Genomic DNA, 26,483 nt, shown 5'->3' on the forward strand with positions numbered 1-26,483 from the left:
AAGAATAAGTATACTTATTATCTGATATAAAGCAATTTTAGAAACACCCACAATTTAAAAATAATAGTAATAACAGTAATTGAAAACATGAACTGACAAGTCACTAAGAACCCATTATATCACAGCAGTGTGGAGGAGCCTTGTACCTTCACAAAGCACCCTCCTGTCAGTCCCTGACAAACACACACCCCAGTGTTGCCTCAAGAGATGCTGCACGGCTGTTGAAATTTGTCACAGACCAACACCTAAATGGTGGTGTTTCTGCTAGGGCTTTTTGTTACTGGAGTAAAGTGCAACTCTGGAAAACTTATCAGCAGCTGGCTTCAAAAACACACGCTGGTTTGTCCCTCGGTGTAAATCAAATTAACTATTCTGAGCTACCTGTTTTCACTTGGACCCAGACAGGTTTCTGAGGCTTCTCTTATTTGGGCTCGTATGGGATAAGAATAAAACTAAAGGACACCAGAAGCTAGAAGACTGGCCCTGTCTATCATACAGGGGAGCAATTCGGAAAGCGTGCTGCACGGGGACTCGTTGCTTGATTCTCAGGTAAGCCGCCTCTCCCCAGGGAGCTGCAGCTCGTCCTTGCCCACCTGTGTTGCCGGCTGAGGCAGGCGAGGTGAGGAAGGAGGACATGGGCATGAGCCCCATGTTGCTCACTGTTTCCTCAGCTTGCTTTGAAAGTGGAAAAAGGCAAAAAGTTTTGCAAATAAGCAAGAACCATATTCACATACAAACTGGACGCAGTAGCAGGGAAGGAGCGGGGAAAGCAGCTTTCTTTTCTTCCAGCCATTCTTGTCTTCATTTAATGGAATTCAGTTTTTGGAAGTAGTAGCATAACGCAACTGAGAAAACAGCTACATACAAATTCCCCCTCCCTATTCCACATTGGCATTCAGCAGCTCTAGGATACCTTATCGTGTGGCTGCCCATAGGGACTGACGGCAAAGGAAGTGAGAGGAGGAAGAGGGAATATCTTTGCATTCCTTGTGCTTTCTGATTTTGGAATTTTATCCTGATACAATCTACAGGATGATCCAGTCTCTAATTAGACCCAGAGCTAATGAGGCACAAGAGCACTGTAAGTCAGTTTGTCTTCCTACAGCCCTTCTGTGTGCCCTGCACCAAGAGCAGCTCAGCCACAGCCAGGCTTGTCATTGCCTCCAGATTTGTGCAACCGTAGAAGATGAGATCAGTCTGGACCCTCCTCCTGAGTTTTCAATTACGCAGAGGAGGCTGGAGAATTGGGGTCTGACTTTGTCAGCATTTTCCCGTGAGCTCGCACCATGGCTGTGATTTCCAAGTTTCCACCTGTGAACAGACCCAGTGTGCTTACTGCCATGCACAATGCGGTTACACTTTGCTCTCTCCTTGCGTCTTTCCGGATGTCTGCCATCTGGCAGACTCCGCTCATATTTACGGTACTCTCCAAAGAGGGTGATGGATTTGCTTGCCACTAGCCGCACAAACACACACATTGTATGGGGCTGGCTGTGTGCCTGGCTTCTCCCAGCTATAGTGTAGCCCATTCTGTACATCTCAACCTGGATGCATAATCAGCTTAGTATACAATAATAATTCATTCTTATTTCAAAACAATCTTGCCCTACTTGCTACCACTTCATTAGTTTCTTAGACCGAGTTGCATCATTTCTGTTCAGAGTTACACCCAGCAGCTCCACTTCCGCATTGTGGCTCCAGAGCTGCACTGTCCCGAGCACCCGTGGGTGTAAGGATGGCCAGCATCCATGTGCACTTGTTGCCTCACAAGATAGGGACAAATGGGAAAGAGGTGGAGATAACATATCTGGATAACTGATGTTTATATAGCCACATCTGATATTTTAGGAAAACCCACGGTAGAGATATAATTAACAGAATAACATTAATTATTAAATTAATCTCTGAATCAACACCTTTAAGGGCGGTACGTATCTGCAGCTCTCGCATGAGCGGACTTACAGTTTTAGCCCATAGTAAATGCCACAGAAGGGGAAGTAAGTGATAATCGTGGAGAGGCAGCCAGGATTTGGGTGTTCCCTGTCCTGTGCTATGCCAGCGCTACTCCATTTCCCTGCTGCCTTTTGCTACTTCAGACCAGCCCTCGCGGCTCAGAGAAGGAACAGTGCTGTGCACGCTGCGTTCACGGGCACCTCGCCTGCAGTTGGTGGGACACGCTCTCACAGTCCCATCTGGGGCTGCTGTTCCCTAGAGAATGAGATGCTGATAGTTTGCCAGCCAGCCTGAAATCACTCTCCTCAAACTGAAATGAATTTTAAGTGAAGACAAAGTGAAATGATATTGACATGCAAAGTAGTAGCGTTCAGTTGCTGTCTGTAGAGACAGACAGACATAGAAATAAGGAGAAGCAGCACAGATGGCTAGCAGTGATTATTTTTTAATTTTTTTTAGCTCCTGTTGGCCCTCCAGTTCTTCCAGCTAGACAGCATTGGGATGCTGAGCTGGGGTTCTGTCCCTGGGTAAGATACTCATTATATCTAGGTATCTCTAGATTAGTAGTTTAATTTGGACCAAGAACACATTTTTAACATTAATTTTGTGGTTGCCCCCCTTGCCCCCCTTACTGTGACTCACATTGCAATGTAGTCCTGGAGTGTGCAAGCTGGATTCTTGCCAGGGGAAGTTTAGCCAGAGGATCACTTCAATTGCCGATGCGCACCCAGCCCGCGGGACCGGATTAGAACTGGTCTGTGATAAAATCCCAGAGGTGCATGCTGCACGGAGCCTCTGTGCTGCATGACTTGCTGCTTTCTTGCTTGCTTACTACTAGCTGTAGTAACCCCTCCTGCATGGCTGGAGACTGATTTTGGGATTGGAATCTGGGTTGCCTTGGTAGGAAGGCAATATGACAGAAAGAAAACTGGGAATCTCTCCTTGGCTACCAGGAAGGGATTTGAAGCTCACACCATCCATGGTACCAAGCAGGGGTTCATCTAGAATAACCAGGCATCAGCAAGAAGTCATGACTTCAAAACTTCTGTTGTATACTCTTACACATGTTGTTTCTTCACAGGTCTCTGTGTTAACCCCCAATGGTCTTAGCAAATACATTTTATAGTGCAAGCAGCAAGATGTGCTTTGCTGTTTTCTCTTATGACCAGAAAACTAACAGTTACCTCAGTGGCTAAGTATCACCACCTCAGGCCGCTGACTCATTTTGACCTATTTTTAATGAAAAACTAACCAGGAAAGGACAGCACAGGTGCTAGCCTGCATAGATGCGGGCTAGCTGCTAGGTGCACTGCCTCCTTCCCTTGGCTTTTTTGAGACCCATGGGGAGCTTGAAGCGTTTCAGATGCTGTGAAGAGGGTACCCCGTAGCATCCTGCTGCCTGTTCAGGTCACATTGGCCAGTTATCCTTTACCACCAGCACAGGACAGCTGGCTCCCAGGCCTACCAGCTGAAGCAGCTGCGGTATTTTTTTAAATGCAGTTTGTCTGGTGTGCTATAGCACTTGGAATTCCTACTGTGGCCAGCACGGAGCAGCTTGTGCATTTACTTCCTCTGGGATAAGCTATGCAAAATGATACTGCTGGTGGGGATCCTAGCATTGCTGCTCAGCGTGTAGTCTCAAAAACATGACTTGATACCTGTCACCAAGGTCATCAGATTGCTCTTCTCGTGTAAATGAAAAACAAAGTTCCCTGCATGGCCCAAAAAGCAATATGAAACTCATATGGCAGACAAAGAGAGGAAAGGAAGAGGCAGTGTTTGCTTAACCTGAACTCCAGCAGGAATCTGATCTTTCCTTAATACTGCTTTATCTAAGTTACAGCAAATTGCCATGGATTTTGCCATTCCTCTTTGCTCACGATGGCCCTGCTGTGCAAGGTGTCTTTAGCCTCAGCAAACCTGTGCAGTAATCCAGCTCTGCTCCCAGGCATTCCTTCAAACACATGCACTATCCTGGCACGACAATCTGCTTTTTCTTTCTCTCTTAAAACTCACGAACGTTCTCCAAGGCCCGATACCTGTAAACTGTGATCTATAAATTCTGGCTCTTTTTATTTCTCACCAAAGCAGTTGAGTTCCCAAGCTGGGACCCACCGCTCCCTGGCATGTCTTCTGGCCATTTTCCCAGGTCCCTCATCCCCACCACGTATCGTGTCTGCCCATGCGCACTGAGGCTGGCCACTCAGGTTCACTTCTCTCATGGTTTATGGCTGCCAAACAGCTGCTCACCACTTGTTCCTCCTCTGGGCTGAGTTGAGATCATGAATCTTCTAGGGGTTTTTAAGTCTTCTATGCGGGCATAGCTCAAATTTCCAGCTAACTGCAGTGTTAATTTTGCCAAATTGGCCAAATTGGATTTCTCGTGGCAGACCTTGATTCCGCAGCCTCCATGTTCATTTGTGAATTGCTTTTCTACTTGAAAAGAGATTAAATGATTTCTCCACTTTGAATTTTTATAACAAGTGACAATTCTTTTGGATTAGGTCATTTTTTTGCATGAACTGAGAAAATAAATGTGCAAGAAGCCAGACTATTTCTTACTTTAACATTTAAAATAAATGCCCCATTCTCTAAAAAAGCTGATAAATCAGCAGCAGCAGAGACAAGCAGCATTGCTAGTCCCAAATGCTAAAGAATCATGTCAGCCTCTCTCCATTCCTATGCCTCAGGCCAAAGCATGAGATGGACCTGCCTACAAAGCAATTGCAAAATAGGTTTTGGACATTCTTATCTGATTTCTGAACTATTATAATGCATCCAGGTCTTGCTTTTGTGTCAGCTGTTTTTATTTATTTTTTTTTTTAACTGCAAGGACTAGATTTTTTTAGATGAAAGCTTGGGGTATTTTTCATACAATGCTCTTTACAAGCTGCAGAAAAAAACCAAAAGACTGCCAGAAAAGTCACAAAACTTGGCAGCAAGAGGCAGAAGTGGACACAAGCAGTCTGTCTTGCAGGACCTACAATCCAGGCACTCAGCTCTGCAGCCTGAACACGGCTCCATGGGCCCTGTGCTCCGTCCTGCTCCCAGTACGTGGCTCGCTCCTGAGCCACGGGGAGCCCTTGCTCGTGTAAGACGTCCCGCTCTGTATTACATGACCACAAAGGTTGTTCTCTAACCTGAACCTCTTCTAGACAGGGTTAATTAATACCCTGACAGGCAATTTCAGTATTAGGTGAAGAACTTCCACAAGACTCACTTTTCATGGGAGAACCAGGCTTTTTCGTGCCAAACCCCCACGCTAAAGGCACTTCCTGGAGCTGTATCCAGGGGTTCCCCGCACAGCTGCTTCTTGGGGAACTCCAGCTTCTGGTTTGGGCACCATTGCTTTCCAAAAGTACACATCCGAGCCTGAGCTGCAGATAACATTGTGCCTGTTGGGAACATCCAAACACCCTGATGTCCAAGGGAAGCCCTTGGATCAGCCCAGCTGCGACCTGTATCCGTGGATATCATTCCTGCACCGGCACAGGCTTTGGCACTGGCAGCCCCCCCTGGGTGACTGTTTGGGGCGATGGGCTCTGCCAGTTTGGAGTTTTCTTGAACAAAGCTGTCTGTGTTTAATATTCCTGGGCAGACTTTCAGAGTAAGTGCGTGTGCACCGGGAGAGCAGGCTGCACAATTTGCTCCCGTTTGACATAATCATAGGCTGTCCTGGCACCTGGAACAATTTAATGAATACCTTAGGATGGGGTTTTGCTGTCAGATCATAATACCACATTTCATAAAAGCTCTTGCCACTGTCACCATCACTGCCTGACACTGTGACAATGTGAAGAACCCCCAGAGCTCTAGGTAGCGGTGCACTGATACGAAAAACGTATTTATTCAACCTGCACCAACCATGCAGTGAATATCATCTTTGATGCCCATTCTTTGGCCATGTTTTTTGGATAAAAGACTGGGGAAAGCTATTCCATTACTCCCAATACACCAAAGTTGCACTGTGAGCCTCTTAACTCATGTTTACACAGCGCTAAAGCTCTGGTGATGCCATGGCACTCTTCTAACAAACCACAAGGTTTTCGCAAGAAGGTTGCAGCGCAGCCTTGAGAAAAAGGAAGAAAATTAGTTGAGCCACAGAGACAGGAAGGATCACACCGTCACCAAACCCAGACTGCCTCCAACAGCATTTTTTTTTCCTCAGCGGTCTGAGAACCAGAAACCCAGAGCAACATTTCGGGTTTTCAGTGAAGCCTGTGCTGCTGGGAAGCGCTTTGAATCTCACTCTGGTTTTGGAACATCACAAGGTGACGGGGCAAGACCTCAGAGACGTGCCGAAAGGAAGAGCTCAGAAAATGCATTCGTATGAGATGTGAAGAAGGGCACACAAGAAGCTGATGGCAAAACCATGCTCCCTGACACCCAGGTTACCCTGTGATCACATGTATTAAAGACACCAATCCTTGGGTCTTTATATGGAGAAGTCCGGGGCCAACTCTTAGGTAGCAGGGGCATTGCAGGGGGTGATTTGCAGAGCCGTGTGTGCCGTTCAGCTGGGAAACCCTTGAGCAGAGCCCAGCTGCTGTCACAGCTCCCAGGTGGGCTGCTGCCCTCCCCACCTCTGCCCCTGGGCAACAGCCATACTCACACCATCACTTAGGCACTACCAAAGCTTTGGGCATCTTTAAGAGACACCACAGGGCCATGCTGAGTAGAGGTGGAAACCAAACCCTGGGGTGGACAAGCCCTGTTTGCAGACAGCCTTTTCTCCTGTCCCTTGCCTGCATGCCTGCAGCTGGGATTTTCACTCCTTGGGTAAATCTCCACACTTCAATCGCTCCAGCTGGTTTTGCCATTCCTGTTGCTTCCTTTCAGCTAACCATGACTAACTGCAGCCTCCCCACTAAAACTTTTTTTTTTTTTTAATGTTGTTGTTTGGTGGGGTTTTTTTGGTATGAATTATTTTGGGCATTTGGGGGACTTCACATAACTGAATCAACACAGCATCACTCTTACAAGTACTTCCCCAGAGCGTGTGTATGGATAATGTTCTGCCCCAATGGAGGAGCTGGGCTGCTTGACAGCTTCCTCATCTGACAGCTGGAACAGGAGAGGGTCTGAATCAATTTCAAGCCTGGTTTTAGAGCATTTAGTCCTCCGACACTACACCATACACTTGCAAAAATATTTGTTCTGTACAAATTTTGTACAGAAATCTAAAACTTCCTCGCCACTGAAAAGGAACTGTTTTTATGGGTTTTTTTAAGTATTCTGGACTACAGCAAGATATTCCAGTGGCAGGAATACTAAGATATCTCTGTTGGAAAGGCTATACTAGCAATGGTAATTTAGTTCACACTAAGTGTGTCAGGATTACCCTCCTTGGTATTGGGAGGTGGGACGATTTGCATGTGAAGGGAGGACAGTTAAAGCAAAGGGTGAGTATGAGACACGTGAAAACAGAAGAGTAAACCAAGTGAAAATGACCCAATTTTCTACTGATTTGTTCAATGAGTTCCTGCAAGTAATTTTTTCCTTCTGCTATTTATGGGGTTTCCCTCTTCTAAATGTTACTACGGTCACTGTGGTGTAACAGTAATTTGTTTATATAACCCCCAAGTTGCACATACAGACCCAGATGGTATTTCAGAACCACTACACTTGGGGAAGATTTTCTAAAACCTGTACATTAAAACTTCATGGAACAGTGATTTTTCATCACAACACTAGTGAGGCCTCCTTCAGAGAAGGGCACAACACTAACTGTCCTGCCACGAAGAGACGGTTGCTCAGCCCTGATGCTCTGCTGAGGTCCCCTTGAACCTGCAATTAGGCTTCAGCCTTGTAACACACTTGTTTCAGCTTCATGTTCCATTACTTCTCTTCATACCAAGCACCAGAAAAAAACCCTGATAGGCTTGGTTTAATATTGGGTTTAATTAAGATAAACCTAAGAAATCAGGAGCTCAAAAGCACAGTGGAAAGTATAAAACCGTATGTACTTATTGCATTTAGTTCAAATATTAGTTAAAAAACCAAACCAAACACCTCTGTGTTTTTCCTACAGCTTATTCTGTGGCTCAAAACTGGTAAAAGACCAAACCTCTACGAGCAACATAACTTCTTTGTAGCCTAATGTATCATATGCAAAATACTACTTGAATCCCCAAAACCTATTAAAACTCTGGGCATGAGATGTCTAGAAATTTAACTGTGTCTCAGCCCATGTTAACTTTTTTCCTACGATATAAAACAGAATGCTCTACAAAAACCTCATATTGTGAATGAAGCTGTCCTCCATGAGGTGTTTGTTGCTTGAAATCACGAACATCAGAGTAAAAATACTTGTAGATGTTATTTTAGGTTTAACAGATTGACCGATTCACAGCCCTGGGGAACTTCACCTGTTCTGTGCAAGAACACGTATCACAACCCAGCAGAGTGTATTCTGACTTAAAGCTGTATCGTACTTGTGGGTTACAGAGAGGAACAGCCATGAACAAGGATATTCTGCTTTTGGTGCCTCATGTGTTTGCAAAGCTCAGCAGCGACCTTTGATAATCGTTCCTTTTTACCAGTATGTTCATCATATTGGAAATAAACATTAAACCAGTAAATGTTGTACCTCTTCTGCCCTATTTCAGCCTCCACATTTTGGATACTGGGCACTGAACAAAATCAGACTACTTCCCTGAAGGTAAAAGTAAATTCACTGGTATTTCCCCCACAGACCCTCCTTTTACAGAAGCAGCACCAGCAAGGCCGCAAAATGCTTCCAAAGCTACTCAACTTTAGCGAGGGAAAGAGGAAAAGAATAAGACAATGGTATTTCAGTAAGCAGCAATAAGCCCAATACATCCGAATTTTAGTGTACAGAGTACTGTGACATACACAGTATAAATTATTCAACTGGCCTCACGACCCTCTCAGGTTTTTTTAGTAGCTTGCAGAGAAAGTTTAACAGCATCATTACATTCATGCACCGCTGCTACAGTAGGTTTGGACCTCCTGTAATACTAGCGTTCTTGCCAACCTCCCCTGCCTCATAGTAGCAAACATTTAAGGAATACTGAAGAGGGGGTAATTTTTCTTTCCTTTATGGTTCCCTTTAAATATTGACACAGAGGCTGGCACTATCACAGCACTTCCTCCTTGCTGTAGTAAAGTGGCAAATCACAGCGATGCAAATTCTTAAAAGTAATCCAAAACGCCTTACATGAAGCATGGATGTTAACAGTCTTTAAGAGCTCAGCACTTGTCTGGTACTGGATGGACAGTAAAGTTAAAAAAAAATTATCTCTCAAGTGCTATTTCACTGCATTGCAAACCTGCACTGAGTCAGGTTGCATATGTGTTTTTTAACATCCCATACACACACAAACACTTCGACCTCCCAACTGATTTGAGGAGTTGGATTTCATTCTTTACAGGGGCAAAAGAAAAAAAACAACTCTTATTTGGTTATTCTGTAGTTTTGTTTGTCAGCACTAATGCATCGTTTAGCGCTTAGTCTCTGCTGCCCTCCAAGCTGAGGAGAAGCACTAATTTGTTGTCTTACAAACTGTATTGCTACACTCTTACTCAAAGTATCTCTTGGGTACCTACCATAAGTGCATTTTAGTGAGAGTACCACACCCATGCCCTTAGATGCTTGCCTCTTTTTCGGCTTGGAGAAGTACCCAAAAGCCACTCTTCCCCCCCAAACCCCCGAGTAGGAGCACAGACCCCTTCCCAGGGTGAGCGGGGTTCTCTCTACCCTTCCTAAACCCTATGCAAGGATCCAAAAGGGTCACAGAGGGGGAACACACACATACCCATTTGGTTATTGAGACAAACCTCCAGTCAGAAGGTTTCTTCAACATATCTTTGTAACAGAGAGCTCACAAGGAGGAAAAAAATCAGTAACAAAAGCCAGAGGGTAGAGGCCTGCTGCCAGCCACACACACGCCCTGCTCTCTCCCTGTAACAAGGGAGTACTCACCGTGCAAAATGCGTGGACCTTCATCCTACAAAGAAAACTCAAAAAGGTGTCCCAGTGAGCATGTAGCCAGACGTTAACCTCTGGTGGTGTACCTGACTGTCAAATTCCACCTGATGTTCAGGCACTTTTGTTTCTCAAGCACAGACAGCAGTTCTTGACACATGGTGGCTTTCAGGCTATTCTTTTTGACCCTCTGAATGCTCAAAATCAGAGCAATTAATTACAGAAGCAGCACACGTGAGAGCTGCAAATCCCGAACTCCTCTTCAACTGTTTTTTTCAATAGTTGGAGAACCTTGCAAGACTGCATTTTATAAAGACCTTTCTTCCTACAGCTCCATTATGTTTACAATTTTGTCAAAATTATTATAAAACATTTATTGACAGCAGCAATAAACAGTACAAATTTATGTAAACAGAAATTAAAGCAGAAAATTACTTTAAGACGTTTTTGACCAGCCAGCTGTACAAAAGCTTAAGCAAAGCAGCAGTAAGGGAGGCTGGGTTTGGAAGAATCCAGATTTTAGGAGATGTCATGCCTTATTAGATCACCAAAATAAGCTGTTATCGTCTTCAGTTTGTTGTTGAGAAAATTTTGTTCTATTTCAACTTTCCCTCCTGGCCCTGCTAAGGAAGCCACCTGAAAAAGAACAAAAAGCAAATCAATCAGTGCACAGGAAATAAGAGGCAAACCCCCAAACATTTTATACATTCATGAAATATCACATAAAACACATCTTTGCTCTTAATATTGGTGACAAAGTCCTTGGCACCTAATGCCTCTGGTTTCCCTTTCCATATCTCCTTTTACTCACAGAAGTCGTTCATAGCTTTCTTGTGACTGAAAAGTCCCCCTCCCCCCAAGTCATGAAAATAAGAGGACTTCAGAACTAAAGATAAACACTCATGGTTCCACATGCCGTGGTGCTGCGGAGAGATACGGTAGACTCCGGTTTGGAGGGTATTTGGCATTTGAGACACCCAGTGGTGGCAAAAAGCAAGCTGTAAAGTGTGCTGTGAAAGTGTCAAACCCCCAAGTTTGGGGGGAAGAGTAGAACCAAATCCTGGACCAAAGCATAAAGGTTGCAGTGAAGAGGGCCAGCGGGGGGTGTGTGTGTGTGGGTGGAGGGGACATGACAATCACCGAAAACTAAACAGGCAGAAAAGCTCACAAAAAACAACTGCAGTTTTTTGTTGCTGCTATTGCAAGAACAACAACAAAAAGGTGTCATGCTCAGTGGAGTCTCAGTGTTGAGGGTAAGGCTGCAGGCAGCTGAGTAACTGCAGGCAGGGAGAGCCCCTCAGCCAGCACCGGCCCCAGCTCTCGTGTTTACGATCACTGGAGTGCGAATTTCACTGTTCACGCTCTGTTGACTGAGTCCGGTGCACACCTTTAATGCTTAATGATTACAGACAACATTTTGCAGCGGACTTTGCATTTTAGACTGAAGCAACAATACTTTCTCCTCTCCACGATGGCTAATATGACCCCTCTGAGGGATGACAGCCATACAAGTTACTGATCTCTCACCGGGACAGACTGCACAGATGGAAGGAAGAGAACACTAAAACCAAGCATTGACTGCTTTCCGCCCCCCCATCACGGACCCCGAGGACCTGTGCTACAGTGGGGATCCCTGCTCCACAGTTCTGCTCCCTGCTGCTGTTTTCCCTGCCTGCTGCAGGAGAGCTATTTCTGTATTTCCCTATGCAAGGAAATTTCCTGAGCAGACAAAGCGATCAAGGTCTGCAAGCCTGCAGCAGATTTTAACTGATCTTCAAACCAAGAAGTCTGTGATACTCGCAGCTGAAACCTAAAAGTTCAGGTTGCACTATTAACACTTCTAAACTCCTTTGAGACTTGACTCTGTAGTGCAGGTTTAAATATAAACATGCTGAACTTCCTCTGTTTTACTGTAAGTAAAAAACCAGCCTACTAGCAGAAGGAAATAACAGATTAATCTAAATTATACTGTGAACTTTTATTAACTTGCCCAGAAAATTACTACACTTATCTAAATCAAGCATTTACTTTTCTGTTTTTTTGGGTTTTTTTTTTTCCTTCTCCCTTTTTGTTTCTGCAGATGAAAACAGAAGCATGAGCGGTTTCTTCATCCTTCAATTTGATGTTAATAGGAAAAAAATCTCCTCGTTCTTGTCAAAGAGGAACCTGCCACTTAAGTAAAAAAGCAGAAGCTGGCTGACTTATAAATAGCACAAAGAATCTGAAATTGGCAACTGATCAGGAATGTTAATTTTACAACTTATCTTTTCTTACTTGAAATCCTAAAAGAAGTTAACATTGTGGGGCTACCCATATTTTTTTCTAGGAAGACATGTAATTTCATACTTTTAATTTATTATGAACAGAAAGCTGGAAAGTTCCTTCCAAAAAGCGTTAGAGACTTCACACTTTATAGCCAATGTTGTTTAAGTATTCTCAAATATTAATTGCATTAGTCAACTTGATATAGGAATACTGAAATTACTGTCTTGGGGTTACATACTCCCATTTTCAGCACACAACTGGTGTCACTACGATATTTAAGTATGACTAATGCATTGACATTAAACACAAGTGTTTACTAAATATTTCTCTTAGAAGTAAAGCAAAATGCTTCCACAGCAGTGCAGGCAAATGCTGCTCATCTGCTGAGGGGTGGCATCCACTGAAGGTCACCTGAGAAGTTAGATATGCTGGGTCTAGTTTGTTAAATCCAGGATAACCAAGACTAATTTCTAACGACTACTAAAAGTATTTGATAAACCCAAAGGTGACAAAAACCTAAATAAGCACACAGGAGCGTAAGCTCCACAGGGACGGATCTGGTACTGCATGTTCCTCACCGTCCCCCCCCCCCCCCCCCCCCCCCCCCAATATTCAGAGGAGAGAGATGCAAATCCTCTGTGATGATGCTTATTTGTAAATTGCTGGAGGTTGCAAATTTAATTATGTAGGAGTTGCCAAGTTTTCCTCAGAAGGGCTCACTCAGCCCCAACTGTGTAATGAGGGAAAGCTGCCACATACCAAGCTTCTTCAGAAAGGTGCCAGTTTGGTGGAGGGACACCCTCTAAAAATAACAGCAGACTGAGTAACGATGCTTTGAGAAAAGCAAAGGTGCTCACCTATTTTTAAAAATACCAACACACATCTCCTGTTTTTGCAGTAAGCTACAACGGTGAATACAGAAAAGCTTCTTAATTTCTTTTAAAAACTGGACTAGTCCAGTATTCGCTTATTTTGCATTTTCCTGTGCAAATATGATGATTTCCAGCTGGCAACTCTCCTCATCCTGGTTTGTTCTGTAGCCCAAACCCACATACTCAGGTGGGCAGATTGCTTTTGTTGCACTGGGTAATTCTGCACGTGCCACACACCTCCCTGGGCAGCAGCAAAGGATGCAGCTTCTCTTAATGCCTCCCTGCATCCCTCTCACCTGGATGCTTCATCCTCCAGTTCAGCGACTGCTGATGGAAATAGTTGACAACTAGACACTGCCACAGAGCATTAAAAAAGTAGCCAGCAGGTTTGATCTCAAGTTTAAAATAGGAGACATCCGAAGAGAGATAAGTAAAGGGAAACAAACACGGAAGATTACTTCAGGAGCACAAGCTGCTGAAGATGGAAACTTGCCTTATACAGTTCAGGTACCTTTTTGACCTCGCTGGTTTTCCTGCTGGCCTTGCAGGTTCTTTATCATACTGAAATTCCTTTAGTAAAGGAATTCCTATCTGTTCCAGCCACCAACTAAGGTGACTGTGGATAAAAAGCTTATCATAATTTTTTTCCCCACTCCAAGAAACTTCTGGGGTATAAGAAATACAAGCTTTTCGGCTTGATAGGCAGTCACACAAGAATACTGTGTTAAATTTAATCTTACAGGACACTAGTAAAAAGAGGAGCCTCTTCCCCCTGCAACCAATCTAAAGGCTAGGGGGGGAAAAAAATATCCCACTCTCCCAGAAAAAAAAAAAAGGCAATGGTACTCTTTACACTGAATGTAATAAAACAAAATGCTCTCAGAAAGAATTTTTCAAAATGTACAGGCCTCCAAGTGAATTATGCCACTGCCAAGGCAGTGCTGCCACTCTTTGACAGGCCAGAGATTTTTTTTTTTCTTTAGCTTGGAGGTAGGCAAACTATAATGCAGTATTCAAGTGCTACGAGCTGTAGGAAGACTGAAGTCCAGAGGTGTCTGGATACTGGAGGTATCTTCTGGCTTTTTCTTTTAATCAAGGACTGCAAACAGATTGAGTTTAAAGTGGGCAGTGTAAAAGTTGCCATTATTAACATGATAGTCACAGCTGAAGTGTAAGCAATTATGTTCACTTAGAAATTACCAGCCTCCAAAACACATCAACCAGTGTCTTTTACCTGCCAGCTCCCCTAACATTCAAGTATCCCAAAAATACAATCAAATTAATCTGAACTCATTGCCTGGCCTCTCAACTCCCTGCTTTGCTCACTGTTATATTTACTCCTAAATAAACACAATGTTGCTTGGCAGGTCCCATTTGGCTAGGCCTCCAGTCTAAGATCACAGCTAAATGAACAGGACCAGTGGTATTTTTACTAGTCTGCCTCCCGCCAAGTTTATTAATTCACAGAGGTTACCATATATTCTTTTATCAAACTGATCTCTCTGGTATGATTTTATGTTCTCTGAATGACACCAGAGAGAATGAAAACAAATAAACGAGTTTTACCCATCTCTGCATTCCCCTTCATTGGCCAGTCATTTGTAACAACTGGACTTTAAAAACAGAAATACAGCAAGCATCTTCCCATCCAGGCACTAGACTTGCAGACAACAACGCTTCAGTGTCTAACTGTAGATTCTCTCAAAATGGACAACAAAGATTAGGTGGGAGCAAAAGGAAGAAAAAAAGAAAAGTACCTGCATGATGTGTATTCTTTCTATGACTATGAAGGTCAAGAACACTTTCCTTAATTCTAGGCTTAGGGAATCACCCAACACACTGACAAGGAACAAAAGGTAATTTGTATCTTCTGGCAGCATTTGGAATATAAGCCAGATCTGAGACACAAACGTTTAGGATAGTACAAGCTCCAACAACAGTAAAATTTCACTAAATTAGGCATAGCTATCACAAACAACAAAAAACCCAACCATCTCCAAAACCCAAACCCATGAATCTACCCAAATTCTGAAGTTTGGCACCATTCATCAAATCTTCAAATAGTAAAGATGCACACAAAGTTTTCAATAAACAGGAAGAGGTCTGAAAAGTGACTGCTAAAAAAAAAAAAATAGAAAAAATTATCAACAGCGGATAGACTAAGGTAAACCTTTCCCAGCCTCCCACGCTGCTTCTGTTTTTAAAAACACAGTATTCTGAGTAAATAAATGCAGCCTGTAAGATCTTCATAGCAGGGACTGAGTTATAAACCTATACAACACCAAGCAGACTGCTGGTAGGTCAGCTCATAATGGGTGAAACTACAAACTGGCTGGTAACAAATAAATCACTAGCTAGTTTAAGTGGAAAGAGATTGCAAATTTGCATTACAATCCCAATATACAGTTCCAGTTAACTGGTAGGAATTACATGGGAGAATACCATAAATAATATAAACGGAAGAGCATGTGCCTGTGAACACCTTGCTAGTGCGCAGCATTTATCACTTCCCACTGGATCTCCCACATATCTGTGAAATGTTGCACCACGTCCACCACATGCCTGCTTTCACACAGCGCATCCTCCCAATGCCACTGCTGTTGCACCCCCAGGCAAGTACACCCACTGTCCCATGCTCCTCAAAAGCTGGATCGGCTCCCCCTCTCAGCAAGCTTTAAAGGACGCAGATATTTTTGAAAATTCTTTCATCCATCAGAATGATGTGTTCATGGAGAACGCAGGCTGCAGTGCTACAGTCTTGACTAATGTTCAAAAAAAACCCCAGTCTTGACTGAAAGTTAAGACAGAAAGGCATTTTCCTTTGCACAGGCTTAAGTTAAAACCCTTGAGGTGCTCTCTAAGGTTTTATGGACATGGAAAACCACCTCCTGCAGGTGACTTACTGTTAAGTTATCTGCAGCCATCTAAAAAACCCCATCAACCTGACAATGTTTTGCCCGTCATGCCTTTCTGCTCGTAATTTTAAACACAGGTATCTTGTTTGGTCTGTCAAATTTACAGAATTATGGTTGACATGGATAGCAATCAACAATTAATAGTTCTCTTAACCATCAAATTTATGTTAGGAATTTACTTCAATTCTGAAGTGTAAAACCTTGTATATGGTTTGATGAAGAAATACTACTCAGACATGGTTAAAAGAAAGAATATTATTTGACACGTTACCCAAAAAGAAGCACTTCTCTCCCTCCATTACCCTATACTATCATAAGAGCTAAAAATAACTGCCTGAAAAAGGGGGCATTTTGCAGAAATTTAATAGCAACTCTAACAGGAAAAGGCATTGTTTCAATAAATAAACCAGTTCCTGTTTATGAAACTGGAACTGTATTAACAGTGGATTGTGCGGTAGACTCACATTTGGAAGAGGGGCTGCTTTTTCAGTCATTCACTTTCAACAAGGTCTTGACACTTTTTTTTTTTTTTTTAAAATTAGTTTTTCTCATACCCCATACCACCAAGAAGCCTGCCAGTGCCAAAACTGTAGAGGAAGTTAATAGGGCCCATGATGTGACTTCACAACATGGTGGCTGTCACTGAGCAAAGCCACAGTGTCATATCCTTCCTAGTAACCTGTATTTAAGCTTCAACTCGCCTACACAGAGAGAAGCTTCTGGACAGTGGCAAATACTTCTCAAATTGTCTTGTTTCTTCCTCTTGCTACATGCTGGATCTTGGATAGGGCAAAACTTTTCTAACTCAAAAAGCTCTCAAATCTAATAATAACTGGCCATTTTACTCTCAGAATCTTCTTCAACTAGCAAAGTCACTTGTATTTGGACTTAAGGGTAGACCAACACTATTCTAATAGATTTGCCTTCTCTGCTGTAAGGATCGTAAAGATTTAAATGTTATCTGAAAATTGGCCTCCATTATCCTGCTGTTTTGATATACTAACACACGATGCAAAATCAAAAATTGCATTACTGTATGCTCGAGATGTTAAATCTGCAACATTTCCAGCAGCTAAAAATCAGAGAGACTTAAAAGATAATCCCATGGTAAATAAATATAAGATTTTCTTTTTGCTAAAAAAGAAAAATCTGTTTCTGAATTATACCACTATCTGTAAATTTGTAGAATATGACTGTCTTCAAGGAACAGCGAAGAAGTTTAGGATAATCACTGATGCACAATACAGTATCTGAGCAGTTAACCATCCATGGTCAGGGTAATAAACTCCTGATTTCTGAGTACTCCATCTCTCACACTTGGCTAGGCTGGTAAGGAAGCCAATAAGGTCAGCTGTCTCGCAACGTATCAGGTCACCAACATTTTAGGCTCATCAGTTTACTGGGGGGACTCATCACGCAGCCTGACTCCACTCTGACCACCCGTGAGAGAACAATACCTCAGTGGCAGCACTCACACGGCTTACAAAAAAAAAAGTCTGGAGCATCACTACATTAGTAGGTGAACACATAGGAGGAGATGTTTTGGTATCTTACGCAGTCAAGTATGCGTTCTGCACGAGGAGAAAAGAAGCTATTCCACCCTTAAGAAGGTCTTAAGAGCAATAAATCCCAGGCTGCTCCTCCTCCTCTGCTGCAAATACTAACATATAGAAGTATTATCTGGTATAGAAAAACAGTTTGTGCAAGAGATTGGGCTTCTTGGGATGAGTCCTGGTCCACGAGGTGAGTAAACCCTCCCATTCAGCACAGTGAGACAGAGCACAGCTTGCTAAACACTTCATAACAACATTTAATCATTGTGTTTCAACACGGTTGCTTCTCAAGTCACTCATGGAGATCTCTGTTAAATTCTGCTGGAGTATTAAGACCTAAATGTAGGATCTCCTGCAGAGACCAGCTTTCTTCCCCTTGATCTGGTGGAAAGGAACCAGCCAAGAATTGGAAGGATACTGGGGAAGGCTGAGCATTCCTTGACTGCAGGTTCCCAGATGCCAGTAGGGTAATTCAACAGCAAAGCAAGGGGAAGAAATTAATTTTCATCCAAATTTTGCCAAGGCATGTGTGTTCATACACTTTTTTTTTTTTTAATATCATCAGCTTAAATTAGTACCATTCTCATAGAAGGCAAGAACAGTTTTCAGCTACCAAAGTATTTATCAAGTGTTTTCACTTCATTTTGCTGTGGTGTAATTTCAATTTAAATATGAAAGCCTATTTAAAACAGTGATTTCTAGTTCTTTCCTATTTTGTGGAAAATTAAGTAGATCAAATTTTTCGTTTTGCTTTCCAAAAACACCACTGGCAGGCAAATAGAAGTTTAGCGCCCCAGAACTGAAGCAGTACTAATATACTTCTGACTGGTAGTTTCTACAACTTCTTTCTTATCCCCCCCCCCCCCCCCCCCCCCTTTTTTTTTTTTTAAGGATGTGCAAAAACCTTAAAAGGAATAAAAGACTCTGATAAAAAGATGCTGCAAATAGATGGGTATCAACAAGGGTGTCACACATGAGCTACATAATAGGCACTATTAAGAAAACTTTTTTTTATGTAGGTGTACACACCTGTGTATATATGTATAATAATTCATGGTTATTCCTTAAGTAGAAAGAACATTTGGAAGGTTGATTTGACCTTACAAATTTTGTAGCAAGTACACACTTGTAAACAAGGAGATTTGATGCAAGTAAGGGAATTACTTCACGTTTCTTGTAAATGCACCAACCATATTCCACTGGTTCGCGGCTCCCTCTCGAGGCAGAAGTACAGAAGATCATTTCTCCTCCACCTAATCTCGGTGAATTTTTTAAGGGAATTCAAAGAACCCCATCTCTCTCTACAAGGCTGACTACACAGAAAAGGCTGCGCCTGCAGACATAATAAGCACTGGTTCTGCAATAAAATCATGCAGAACAAGGCTGGATGTCTTGCCTACCAATAAGGCAACCCAGTCCTCCAACACAGCTAGGTAAGGTCATCTACCACCTGCTTTCACACCAGCAGCAGGATCCCTATTGTATGTTAGCTATCTAACTGTAAAAAGCAGCATGTATTTTCCACTCAATTTGCACCAACTTAACTAAAGGTTAAACAGTATTTTTATTGTAAGGTTGCTTCTAACTGCTGTGCATTTATTTCCACTTCTGCTTGAGATCACTATCAGACAAGCAAACTTGCACTGATATACTGGCTTACAGTCAGTGTATCATCTTTATGAAGGTTTGCAGTGGCAATTAAGTCAGCTTCTAAATCAAATTTAGCTGAGTAAGCACACAAGCACACCTCGGTTGTAGATTCAAGCCAGTCAACAAGAGACAAGAGACAGAGTACAACTGTCACCTCACGTTAAGGATGTTAGACCACCTATTCTAGAAGTTAAGTGATCTCCAAAAGCCTTACATATGTGTATGACCACACAGAGTTAATTTTTGAGGACACAGAAGAGCCAAATCTTACATGCCTGAGTAATGTTACTACAAATCAAACTCAGGTTTTTAAGTTTCCATTCAAGTCTAAGGCATCAGATAACCTGTTCAGCAAATATTGCCTTATCCAAGCTACAGTTTTCAGGTATTTGTCTCCTGCACGAAATGTTTAAGATTTACTTCGTCAAGCTTTTACAGGCCCCTGGAGTTTATGGCCTACATTCACAAGGCAAACTACACCATTACACCCTAGCAGTGGCATCCACAGGCCCTTGCCAAGGCAGCTGTTGCAGCAGAAGCTGCCCTATCCGGTCCACAAGAAAGGTAAGATGGATGAGAACTGTGCAAAGCCATGCGCAAACTGAGAAGACAATTGTCTGCACTAACCATTAGAGACCTTCAATGATAAATCTTTTTTTTTCTGGGGATTCACAGCCCTGGAAGTGTAGTGGCAGCAAATTCAGAAACTTCATTCTTAAATATAGCCAGAGCTGATGGCAGCCAAACCCATAACCAGTCTTCTATGGACCAGAGCATCCACTAAGGTCACCCCTGGAACAGCCACGTTTGACACACCTCTGTCTACCCAGAATTAAGACTATGTTTCCCTAAACAGTGGGCTAGGTTTACTTGTTCCTTCCCAGCTTTCAGTTCATCAGCCTTTATTTTTTTTTCTTACGCTGGCATGATCTCTAGAGAAAGGCAAGAGGAGCCAACTTATCTTCCCAAAAGTAGCCCATAGCCTGGACAACTGAACAGAACCCAGGCCTATAGCCATGTGCCTCTAACAACAAACCCATGATCACAAAGCCATATTTTTGAGCAAAAGCAGTTACTCTTCAGCCATTTGTGTAAAGGCAAACCTGTGGATGTCCATCAAGGAACACTTAGAGCACATCAACAACATTCAGAGCCAATCAGACCAAGACGTAGGAGGTGGCAAGACACCTAACCCAACAACTAGGGGTGCCAAGCTCTCTTCTGTAGGAATAGGTGCAGGCCTGTGGGCAGTACTCTTAGATGCTTTTGTGGGAACGTAAGAGAAATGCAGATGCCTTTGTCCATTTAAAAATCCAGTAAAAAGTGCTCATAAGCACAGCAGAAACCTGGTAAGGTCATTCTTTATTCTAGGAATGAAATAATTGATGAAATGCAGTGGTTAGAAGTTGAAACCAGAGAAACTCTGCTTAAAATTCAGGTCCCTGTTCAAAGATTCATAAGCCACTTTGACATTCCACCAGCCTGGAACACAAAATGAAACTGAATCATCACCCCCTGTACAAATGGTGCTGCGCATAGTACTGTCTCATAGGGTGCTAATACTCAGCCCATGTGAATTTCAGCCTGTTTCTCAAGCCAGCTGTTTGCCACCGAGGATTCTGCAAGTCACCATGTGGCTTGAGACCTTGCCTGCTTTAGTATCAGACACAGCTTTTGGAAAAGCAGGAAATAATCCTGGGAAGTTCTGCAGCATATTGCAGGTGAGCAGAACATCTCATTGCTCCCTTTGTTGCAAAAAATTACAAGATGTAAATAGCATAGAAACTAAACCAGGGGAATTGTTACAGTCATCTAATTACTTTAAAAAAAATAATCGCTAATATAAAAACTCCAGACCAGTGAAACAAATAGTGTGTTTATCGAGTCAGTGATGCATCTAACTATCTAATCACTGCAATGCAAGCAGCCCATATGGAACCACACACTTGTTTACACAGCATCGGTACCACTTCTGGTAGCATGACATTTGTTTCTTATCTACTAATCAGTGATAGCAGTGATTGCAGGCTGTACAGTGATTTCCTGCAACTCAGGCATGAAGTGAAAGCCACGAAAAATTAGGAGCTCAGCAGCTTATCAGATAGTAAGAGCTCAATTTTTTTTTTTTTTTTTTTATAGTGATGTATCTGTCTGGCACTCAAGAAAGCTACTAGCTTTGGATCTTCTATAAGAACCTCCAATCTGTTGCTTTATGAAGGAACAGTATCAAAATGATGGAAATAATTTGCTACTCCCATTTCTAAATATATCAAAAGTACTGCAAACGTAGAAATCACTTAACACAAGGGTCAAACAAACCTAAAAAAACACACCACATTCAGCTGAACAGATTTAAAAGTCTTGAGTTTGTGTTTATAATACCTATGTTTTAAGCCAGCCAAGTTTTTTGTAATTACCAAACCCTTATCCAGTAACACACCTGGTCAATGTCAGCATTCCGAGGTAGAAAATACACAATATTGTTGGTGATCTTCTTTGAGAGCCTGAAAATCTCAAATGTTGAAGCCAGTAAAGGAAAAAAACCAAGAATGGGGAAAAAGAAGTTGCTTTATATTAATTAATTTTCTAAGTATGTCCCAAATTAAATTATTATGCAATTAAATTACAGCTGGCCTTCTGGGTGTGTGAATTAGATACTCTTCTAAAATGCACAAATTAATATTGTTTAAATGCAGAAACTCTATTTCACCATTACCACCCTAGAAAGCAGAAAAAAAACCCAAACCACCTCACTTTTTAAAGAAAGTTGAGCTGAACTACAGACAATAATCTGAGAAATTTGAATGCAGTGTATAGCTAGTACGTTGGTTTGATACTTGTTTTCTAATCCATTTTGTGGAATCTTTTCTCACACAGGCACGCAAAGATTTCCTTACTCTTACGACTACATTTTAGCCAAAAAGGAAACAACTGAGATTATTTTTTGGGGGGGGGGGGGGGGGGGGGGGGAACTCCCACCACATTTCATATTTGATGAAACTATTATGCTAACACCTTCCCAGATGAATGAGTGCTCAATACCACTGTTAAGTTAGTATGGAATTTTATACATTAATTAAAGGGTTAGTATTTTGCTCGCACACTTCTGTGGTTTCCCAAGTCATAGGCAGGTGCTATGATTAAGAATAGTTTGAGTCAGATATTTAAAATAAGATATACCTTTTTATAAAACAATTAAAAAGTGGAATTAATGACAAAGTCATAGCTCACATAAATAATTATTACCTATATATACAGATCACATGGCTATTACTTCAGAGTATTTTAATAAAATAATATAAAGGAGTTAAAACTGCTGAAGTAATGCTCGAAATTAAGAACCTACTACAATTCTCTGAAGCATTTTTTACTTTTACAAGTAACTGACTTTTTAAAAACAAAAAATTATAATAAAAGTATTTAATTTTAGGTGGTCAAAGTCATATAGCTGAGGTTGGGGGAAGAGGACTAAACAAAATGTGGTACATCTGGGCTCTTCAGCTGCTGGTCATATCATCCCCAGTCACCCAAACGTACATGCAAAGCCCGTGTCAAGAGAGGGGGAGAAGAAAGAGAACTGCTTGTAAATGACTGAAAATCACAACGTGTAACTTTGAAAGGATATCCGTCTGGGCAAATCATGGTTTGGATATCAAAGATTTCAGCAGTGGCATAGTCAGGCCCCCCCCAAGGTGGGCTGAGGAACACAACATCTGCCTGCAGGTCGGCAGCCAGCACCATGAAGTCTCCGCACACGAATTCTATCTGATCTGCCACACCATACACCTCAGCATTGTGGCGTGCGAGACTGAGTTTCTCAGGATTGATATCAATGGCGATCACTGCAAATGAAAGAGAGCAAATGCACGGGTTAACGTGAGCGGTGAATGCCACCCGACCACCAAACGGCCATTTCAGAAGGAAGGTGCTCTTCTGCAGCCACCAGGTAAGCCATGTCTATAATTTACTGTTGGGTGGTGAGTCACCACTTCAGTTTTGTAGCTCACGGTAGACAAGAAGCTACAGCTCCTCAGAGGAGGACCACCTGCCCTTGTGTGGCAGGCGCAGAGATTCCACCAAGAGCAGAACCGCTGCATTTACAAACCAGCAAGGGAAGCCACACAGCCACGACTGGGAAGGCTCAGCTGCTGTTCCAAAGCTGGGAATCTTTTAGCTTTTGGCAGTCATAGTTTTACTGCCAAGACAATCTTCCATCTCAGCTCCAGCAGTGGACAAGTAAGGCTGTCCACCTTTTAGCAGAAGAGGATGGAAGTCCTCCTCACTTCCATCTGGGCAGGAGTCTGACAGCTTAAACTATGTAAATTAGAAACTTACTCTTCTCCTTTGTTAAGGATAAACATTTGCCTGTGGCTGATCACGTACTGAAAATCGAGTTTAAAAAAAGTCAGTACATAATCATAGAAATAAACATTTAGCCAGGAAATACAAATACTCTCTAAATTTCACTTGGCTTTTTATAGAATGGATCACCACCTACCAAGTTTAATGCAGTAGAAACTACCATATGTCTTGCTCAGAAATTACTCAGAAGCATTAAATGAGCTGGTATTACCACACTGTTTCATGAGTAGAGGAATACCAAGTAGTCAATATTTTTACAGAAAGCACTCCCAATGCTTCACTGTAATTTCATTAGCTGGCAACAGGATCTTAGCCTAATATTACAATCACTTTTCTGTATTTGGTTCTGCCGCACCTGCAGGTGATCTCACTCAAGTGTTTTAAGTGCTATTCGCACACAACCTACTTTTGAGTACACAGACCTGGCATTAATCTCATACACAGACTTGGGAAAAGCAGCAGCTTTGTGGTGTCTCTGCATGTCAGTGCTGCAAACATAACTCAACCTTTATCAGGGCATCTCACAGGTAAGTTACTATGCCACATAAAAATAACTTTGTACAACACAAATCCAACTCTGACTTGAAACAGAAAAGCAGTTTTGTATGTCCTTTCTAAAAACAGAAGCCTCATGTTGTGAGTCTGACGAAGCATAAAAAGGCTCTGTTGCTTCAGAAACATAGAAAAAAGAATAAAAATCAGCAAACAAAGTGCATACACCCAAATGTTTAGGGAAGAAGATTGAAGAAACAAAATAACACACTATATACAACTGCTTACCTCTCTTTGAAGTCAACGCAAATTGAATAGCGTTTCCTCCAACCCCACAGAACGCATCCACTATGATGTCGCAGTTGAATGACTGACTAACTCGGATGGCAATATGCTCAGCTATTTTCTCAGGAGTAACAGAAAACCAACCCTCTGCAAAGGAAAGGGAAGAAACGTATTGTTGCCTCTTGTTTCAAGGTCACCTAAATCAAAAACAACCAACCAACCCCTGAACACAATGGAACGTTTAGTGTTAATCCCAACATTTTTGGCTTAGTGCATTTGACCAGGAAATACAGGCTTTGAAGATGATAAACTCTGGTCAGTCCAGCAATCTGCCAAGCAGTCTCACTGAAGGAAACAGATATGCCTGAATCTTGGTAAATGCTTTGTTGAACTTGATGCTGAGGATTCTTGCTTCTCAAGGACAAGTCCACTGAGACAGCTATGAAAAAACCTCATACACCATGATTACACTCTGTAACAGATAAAATTAAAATTATATTCTCTCTTGTCCGACATTATTTTCTTTACAGCAATAAATACAGTCTGCCAAATAACCTACATGTTTATGTGGGAGTGCATCAGAAGTGAAAGGCTTACAAACCCAACAACCACAAGATACAAAAAGTAGTAATCCTAATTCCTCCTTTACCTATAAATTTATGGTTTGGAAGTGGTTTCCACGTAAACATGGAAATAAATAACTTTGAAAGTGACTGCTGAAAGTCAGAACAAAACAGAACAGAACTTAAGATCCATCAGCATATTTGGAAGTCTCACAAAATTATTTTATAAAATATAAATATAGAGAAATGTAATCAAGCTTCTGAAAGAGTCTTGACCAAGCATAATCTGGGTACAGTGTGATCCTGAGCAAGCATCAGGATTATTGCAGACAGGGGTGTCCCATGCTGGAAACTCTAATGAAGTCCAAGACTTCTGTTTGCCTGCCTGCTGGCAGATGGAACTTATCCAGAAGTGCAAATGCACTCAGTAATGCTCCTCTTATAAGAAAGCTGATAATAACCTGTGAGAAGGGCCACAGGTTAAATGCATCTTACACGAACAAGTCGGCGCACTTTGTACTCAACACACCTCTGTCTAGTTTAATTCCCTCATCAAACCGAGAGAACAGCCGGTAGCGCTGTGCCCAGTACTTGGCCAGATCCAGATCAGCAGCAATCTCAGCAGGTATAGCTCCCAGTGAAATTTTATTCCTCCTTCTCCTTCTTTTCCCCTTCTTCTTTGTCGTAATTTTTTCATCTACAGCTGGAAGACACTGCAAAAGTTAACAATCACTGTTCTTGTAGGCTAAGAATGTAATCGGTAGGTAGGGGAGAATTAAGATGCAAGATGCTCATGTTTAACAACACAGCTGTCCTGTTTAACCATGACAACTGCTACATGTCCTTTATTACTGTTTGCAGATTATGCAGATTAGCAGTTTAAGTTGAAAAAGAGCATCCTATATTTCAAAGGAATAGTGTTACCTAACAGGTATTAGTTACAGTCCCCAAAACCACAACACTCCACCCATTATTTAAGAGCCTTAACAGGACAGCCATCATTTTCAACTGATGGCAATAAACTCTATATAATAAACAAACAAGTGGATCAGAGACCAATTTAATGCTTTTATACAAATAAGGAGTAAGAACCAATATAGACAAGAGCTTTACAATAGAAATCTAACATAACTGAGTTACTGTAGGAAGGATTAAACTATATGTAGAAATCCAAGTAATCCTGTTTTCCTTTGTTTACAGTGCCAAATAGAAAAGTTCATCGTACAGATATTTTTTTTCTCCCAGAAAATAATTTTAACAACACATGCTCCCCAAAGCTCAGCAATGTGCACTGAGAACCCAAAGCCTGGCGGTCTATGCACCTACCCGAAGTTAATCACCCTCATCCTCACAGGGGAAAAAAAGATGTGAACTGGAGACCTGTTAGATCACGTCTAGGATCAACAATGACTGTTTATAAATAAATACCGCCAATATTAAAGACAAGACCTAGGATTTTGGTGCTCCAGGAATAAGCTACTTCCACTAGCACAGCTCTCAACTGGCCTCATTACCCCTTGGACCTAACAAGTCTCTTTGACTAAACATAATAAATACCACACAGTGCTGTAATTTGGGAAATCAGTGTTAAGCCCACTGTCAATTCATTTCCAGTTTGTAGGAAA

The 26,483-nt window shown here is 42.1% G+C and overlaps 1 protein-coding gene and 1 long non-coding RNA gene across 3 annotated transcripts in view; one reads left to right on the forward strand and one right to left on the reverse strand.

The window, feature by feature from the left end:
* Positions 1-9,766: 9,766 nt before the first annotated feature.
* TGS1 (trimethylguanosine synthase 1) overlaps positions 9,767-26,483 on the reverse strand; it is a 29,100-nt gene continuing 12,383 nt past the window's right edge. Inside the window, exons 9-13 of one of the 2 annotated variants that reach the window (XM_055800269.1) lie at positions 25,388-25,561; positions 24,299-24,442; positions 22,780-22,998; positions 21,597-21,673; positions 9,767-10,537 (exon numbers count right to left, since the gene is read on the reverse strand). In XM_055800269.1, coding sequence (XP_055656244.1) covers positions 10,421-10,537; positions 21,597-21,673; positions 22,780-22,998; positions 24,299-24,442; positions 25,388-25,561 — 731 coding nt within the window. In that variant the 3' untranslated portion in view covers positions 9,767-10,420. The remainder of the gene's footprint in view (positions 10,538-21,596; positions 21,674-22,779; positions 22,999-24,298; positions 24,443-25,387; positions 25,562-26,483) is intronic. The other variant, XM_055800270.1, reaches the window with a different exon arrangement.
* LOC129784168 (uncharacterized) lies at positions 22,966-26,480 on the forward strand. Its single transcript, XR_008746604.1, has 3 exons — positions 22,966-23,102; positions 23,880-24,045; positions 26,059-26,480. It is a non-coding gene; the product is annotated as an uncharacterized LOC129784168 (long non-coding RNA).

The sequence above is a fragment of the Falco peregrinus genome, chromosome 3, assembly GCF_023634155.1.
Source record: "Falco peregrinus isolate bFalPer1 chromosome 3, bFalPer1.pri, whole genome shotgun sequence".
Lineage (NCBI taxonomy): Eukaryota > Metazoa > Chordata > Aves > Falconiformes > Falconidae > Falco > Falco peregrinus.